This window comes from Macaca nemestrina, chromosome 19 (genome assembly GCF_043159975.1).
Source record: "Macaca nemestrina isolate mMacNem1 chromosome 19, mMacNem.hap1, whole genome shotgun sequence".
Taxonomy (NCBI): domain Eukaryota; kingdom Metazoa; phylum Chordata; class Mammalia; order Primates; family Cercopithecidae; genus Macaca; species Macaca nemestrina.
Window position 1 is genome coordinate 56,533,726 of NC_092143.1, and position 6,000 is coordinate 56,539,725.

The 6,000-nt window shown below is 43.5% G+C and overlaps 1 protein-coding gene across 3 annotated transcripts in view; it reads left to right on the forward strand.

Annotated features, from left to right (window-relative positions):
• LOC105498857 (INO80 complex subunit C) overlaps positions 1 to 5,749 on the forward strand; it is a 29,068-nt gene extending 23,319 nt beyond the window's left edge. For all 3 annotated transcript variants that reach the window (XM_011771227.3, XM_071085445.1, XM_011771219.3), the window contains one exon: positions 5,345 to 5,749. In XM_011771227.3, coding sequence (XP_011769529.1) covers positions 5,345 to 5,476 — 132 coding nt within the window. In that variant the 3' untranslated portion in view covers positions 5,477 to 5,749. The remainder of the gene's footprint in view (positions 1 to 5,344) is intronic.
• Positions 5,750 to 6,000: the final 251 nt, after the last annotated feature.

The window sequence follows — 6,000 nt, forward strand, 5'->3', positions numbered from 1 at the left end:
ATTTCTTCAAATATTTCTTTTGCCTTGTCTTTTTCCCTTCTTCTAGGATTCCAGTTACACACATGTTAAACTATTTGATAGTGTCCCAAAATTCTTGGATGCTCTGTTCTGGTTTGTTTGCTTTTTAAAACTCTTTTATTTCATTGCGGTTCAGTTTGGATGGTATCTACTGATGTGTCTTCAAGTTCTTTACTCACTGTATAGAGTATACCAATGAATAAGCCCATTGGAAGCATTATCTCTTTAACTGGGTTTTTAATTTCTAGCTTTTCTGTTTGATTATTATAGCTTTCATGTCTCTGATGAAATAACTTTCTTTTGAATTATTTATTTATTTATTTAGAGATAGAGTCTTGCTCTCTAATCCAGGCTAGAGTACAGTGGTGTGATCACAGCTCACTACAGCCTCAAACTCCTGGGCTCAAGTGATCCACCTGCTTCAGCCTCCCAGGCAGCTAGGACTACAGGTGTGTGCCACCACACCTGGCTAACTTTAAAAAATTCTTTTATAGAGAAGGGGTCTCACTGTGTTGCCCAAGCTGGTCCCAAACTCCCAGCCTCAAGCCATCTACCCGCCTTGGCCTCCCAAAGCGTTAGGATTACCAACGTGAGCCACTGTGCCTGACCTGAAATAACTTTCTGTCTTGCATGTTGTCTCTCCTTTAACTCCTTCAACATATTGATTGTAGTTATTTTTAATTTCCTGTCTGATAGTTTCAAAACCTACATCATATTTGGGTCTGGTTCTGGTGATTTCCTTGTCTTTTAAGACTACTTGGTCATTAAGTCTATATATATATATATATTTTTTTTTTTTTTTTAAGTCGTCAAACACATAATAGCTGTTTTAAAGTATTTATCTGCTATTTCCAACATTTGGTTCATCTTGGCCAGTTTCTATTGACTGCTTTTTTTCTTAACTGTGGGTCACATTTTCCTGTTTCTTTGCATCTATGAGTTTTTTTGTTGTATACTGGACATTATGGATGATGTATTATAAAAACTCTAGATTCTGTTATCCTTCCCTGAGGAGTATTTTTTTTTCCTGTGGTAGCTTAGTTCCTGACTGATCACCTTGAATGGGTGTAGGTTTGGTTTTGCACTTCGTTAGGACAGGTCTGCGGAAAGCCCATGTTTCCCAAGCTTCTTTAACTTAGTTGCACTTAACTTCTAAGTTCTTTATCCTCTACCAGTCTTAATGAAGTTTGGTGTTAGGCTTTGTTGTAGTGAGACTAGAATAGATGGTACTCAAGGGCATGATTTTAATTCCTAAGCTGTGGCCTTTCTGTTATCTTAGCTAGGTGCCAGGAGTGTTACAGCAATCCCTATTCTGGCTGGGCTGGCACTTCAGCAACTCCCAGCACTGCTTAGCCTCTGGAGTTTCTGTTTCCCTCTTAACCACTCTCCAGTAAGACCTATATAGTCTTGCCTTGAACATGCATAGTCCAGCCCATGGTTATGGACTCATGTGGAATCCCAAACTGACTTTTGCCTCCCTTCCAAGGCAGCTCCCTCTTCTGTTACTCGGTTTTGCCAATATCAGGTGTTTCAGTAGCCCCTGAAGCTGATCTCTGCCTGCCCAGCTCAGTGGGTCCACTGAGCTCTGCATGAGCTCCACCTCTGCCCCACGGTCAGGAAATTGGCACAGGCAGAGAGAGTTTGGATGATCCTGGAACTTACCTTGTGAGCTTCTCTTTTCTCAGGCATTGCAGTCTTGTGCTACCTCTTGTCTGTTGCCTGAAAATGGCTACTTCATATAGTTGACCTGTTGTAATAGTCGTTTATGGCAAGAGAGCTCATCTGGCACCAGTTATTCTGTTATGGCCCAAAGTGGAAATCTCTCCCTGTGTCATTTTGAGTTTCTGGAGGCCACAGTTATGGCCAGACTTGAGGGTGGTTCCTTAGAATGTCAGCTTTATCCTTACTGTTTCAGGCAGCTCATCTGCTAGCACAGTGGTTTTCACACATTAGGAGGAAGGAGAATCATTATTCCAGGCCCCTTTATGTCATTGGCAGTGGACTTGTCATGTTACACATTACCTAAAACCTCTTGCCCCACTGTATGTAGGAAATAAGAAATTCTGAATAGACAAAGAAGTCTCCCAGTTCATTAAAGGACAATCCCACAGAAGAATCAGCAAAAAGGATATAAATAGGCAATTGCCAGAGAAGAAATATAGATGACCAATAAGTAGATATTCAGCTTCACTGGTAATTAGGAGAAAGACTCATCAAACAGGGAAGAAATGAAGACATTTGCTTATACATTTTGGCACCAACATACAGAAATGGATGTCTTCATACATTGCTGTTTTGAGGTGGGAACATACACTGGTACTGCTTTTTTGGAGGACAATTGGAACAGTCTGTTGAGATTTAAAAAAAAAAGCAAAAGTATCTGACCTTGCAATATGCCTCATAGGCAGCTCCCTAGAGAAATAGTGTGCACAAAGAACTTTATGCAGAAATGCTTATGAGAGACTGCATTCGCAAAATGCTGGAAGCAACATCAAGGTCTCTCACAGCGGATATTTTCATACTGTTCTTGAGCTCAGTGCATAGTAACAACGTGGATAAATTTCCAGGATGTAATGTTGATTGAAAGATGCAAAGCAATATAAATAGCATGGTGTTACATATATAAAATCAACACACACACACACACACACACACACACACATATTGAGTTATTTCTCTTGTGTGTTTACATATGTGTATAGGGGTAGACATAAAAAGTCTGGAAAGGTGCCCACTTAGCAGTGGTTTCTCCAGGGGAAGGCAGAGGACTTTTGGATGGTAGATGGTGGTAAATGAGGACTTTAGTCTTATCTGTAATGTTTTCTGTTCATTTTTTTTTAGGGGAGAACATGTTCGTCTGTTGCTTACATAATTTAAAGTTACATAATTAAAAAGTAAAGCCTAGTTCACATTTACATGGACACACACCTGTTCCCAGCCAGCCACATGACTGTTTCCCCTGTGCCTAGGCACGGCAGCCAGACATGCAGGGTCACACCTGTGTTCAGCGCTCATTACAGAGCTAGGAAAAGTGTATTCTGGGTGAGACGGGCAAGCTGTGAATACTGCCTGTCACCCTGCAGCAAGGGGGGCCTGAAGCTGTTTGCTGGATTCCCTGTGGGAAGTTGGCCTTTGCTTATTTCACTCAGGCTCAAGGGATGGCATCCAGAGGAGGGTGGACTGTAGGTGTGAAGCTCTTGACATGTTCAACTCTGGGGTGTCACTTGGCATCCTTCTATTCAGAATCCTAGATGCTGGCCCCTGGGTCCAGTCCAGTCTGTTCAGGTTTTTGTTGGTAACTTTTTTGTTGGTGCCACAGGATCTCTGTATTCTGCACTGTTTATTCAGCAGCGCTCTTGGCAGTGAGGTCTGAACTTGGGCGGGCCGGCTCAGCACAGTTTGCTGGTAGGAGTGAGGCAGCCACAGACATGGAGCTCGGCCGAGGCTGGTTCGTCTACGGAAGCCAGATGGTCCACGCCAGACACACATGCCTGTGCTCTGCTCGGAACTGCAGGGCAGCCTCTCCTAACAGTTAACCTAACTTCCCTCATGGCCAGGATCCCTCAGAAGAGACTTGTCACTGTTTTTCTAATTAAGCCGTTCCTTATATTACTGTCATTAAAGGAAATGTGGTACAGAAAGGTAACATCTAGGTCAAGCCAAGGGATTGAAGTTTTATTTTATATAGAGCTATTAGTTAATCTTAGCCTTTTAGGAATAATCCCATTTCCTAACACACAGCAGTTAAATACTTAGGGGAGTCCCCAGTGGCAAAATGGAAGACTTTTTAGGGCATGAGAAGCCTATAAATAAGTTCCCGACAGCTCGTTGCTTTTTTATTGAGTGTTCCCTCCCTTCCTAAATCACAGATTACTGTGAGTCTAGGTCCACACAAAGATGATCCACATTAAAGTAGACATCTACACTTGAATAATTGGATGTTATCTATCTAGACTTTAATGGCATCTTTTATAATTTTTTTAAAGGAGCTCAAAATGACTCACCGTCATGTCTTTTGTTTCAAAATCCGTAGAAGCCCATGTACTTTGAGGTATATAGTTAGTGAATTATTTTCTCCACTTGGCACACAGGGAACAGAGACCAAGTGAGAATTTTGATATGTCTGGGAAACAAGTTCTCTCTTCCGCGATGGTCCCAATTGTCTGTTTGTTTATTCATTCATTAATCATTTGTTTTGTTATACAAACCTGACTGGAGGCCCTCTGTGCACTCTGCATTGCACTAGGAGCCAGGCTACAATGATAAGCAAACCACAGGGTTCCTGTCTCATGGACCCTCATAGCCTAGACCATCATCAAAGAGTCATGTAGATAATAAACTTTAAAGCAGCAGAGATGTGCATTCCACTGGAGTATTTTTGCTGCTGTGAGAGTGGAGGGTGAGGCTCTGACCTCCTGTGGGGGTACAAATAGGCTTCCCTCAAAGTGTAGCTTTGGGGCTGAGTCCTGAAGAATGAACTGGTGATTACTGAGCAAAATGGGCCACAGTTGGGGTCCCCTGCGGGCATGGTAAAAGGGAGGAACTTAGAGGCCAGGGATAGTTGGAATCAGAGTGGGGACGTGTGGCTGAGGAGGAGGCTGAGGACAAAGGAAGGCCCAGAGCCGAGGAGCTGCACTGAGGACTTGGGCCTTTGTCCCAAGAGCAGAGGAGCCATTTTGAGAGATTTTATGCTAAGGAATGACATGATCAGAATTGCACATTGCGAAGAAGATCCTGGCTGCAGTTCTAGGGGAAGGGTGGCTGTGGACGGTCAGTGATGCACTACAGAGTGGCTCCGGGAGGCGTGGAAGTGGCGCAGGGGGTGTTGGAAGAGCTGGAAAGGAGCATGCTGGAGGTAAATGGAGCGCAGCAGGGAGGGCCACAGGCCCAGCATGCAGGGCATCAGCTCCTGCCTTGAGTACAGACCTGGGACATTTGTTGGAAAGAGGCAGGAGTGGGAGGGATGACCATCATGAATTCACTCTTGGACCTGTTGCAGCCCTTGAGGCACCAACAAGAAGGGTCCCAGAGTCTAATGCGGTTATTCCCCTTCCTCCTGTCCGTACCCTGAAGTGTTTCTGGAGTCTGGGAAGGTTAATGAGCCTGTGCCACAGTGAGTGATTTAGTGTTCTTGGTGGCAGAGTAAGACATAATGAAAATATATATCACTTTCAGTGAAACAGAAAAATTTTTTAAACTTATACTTGAACTTATATCCCTACCAGCAAAAACTTTCTGGTAGGGATATAAAAATTTTTTAAACTTATACTTGAACTTATATCCCTACCCACAAAAACTTTCTGCCCTTCCCTGTGCCTCTTTCCAGGCCAACTACACAGACCCCCAGAGCAAACTGCGGTTCAGCACCATTGAAGAGTTTTCCTATATTCGGAGGCTGCCCTCTGACGTCGTCACCGGCTACCTGGCCCTGAGGAAGGCCACAAGCATCGTTCCCTGAGCCCGAGAAAGGGAGATGAAGTGGAAAGCTGTTTCAAAAACAGACTCTGGACTCGTGATTTTGTTTCACGGAAAACAAACTCGTTCTGCTGTCAATCTGAAAATGCCAGTGCTGTGCCTTGGAAAGAATGTTTGGCTTTCATTTAAGGGTTTTTTTGAGTGTGTGTTTTCCCTCCAAGTGTGATATTTCCTGCTGAATTAAATTATACTTCAGTTGTTGCCTCAAGTAAAGGTGTTTGACAAGAAAATACAATGAAACTATACTTTTCATTTATCCCAAGTCCCTGAATTTTTGTTTTAAAGTAGTGAACCCCGTATAACACATTGAAAGACTCTGCAGTGAATCCACAACAGGTCTGGATTACTTCCAATCCTGGCGACCCCCTTTTAGAGCGTGTTAGTCTTTGTCTCTGATCAGAATGCTTGGAAGAATTCCAAAATTGGGTCCAGAGAAGAAAGAGGCAAGTAACTTGTTCTGTCCCACTGGGCTGGTTCTCACCTGAGCCTCTGCCTCAGATCAGCCTC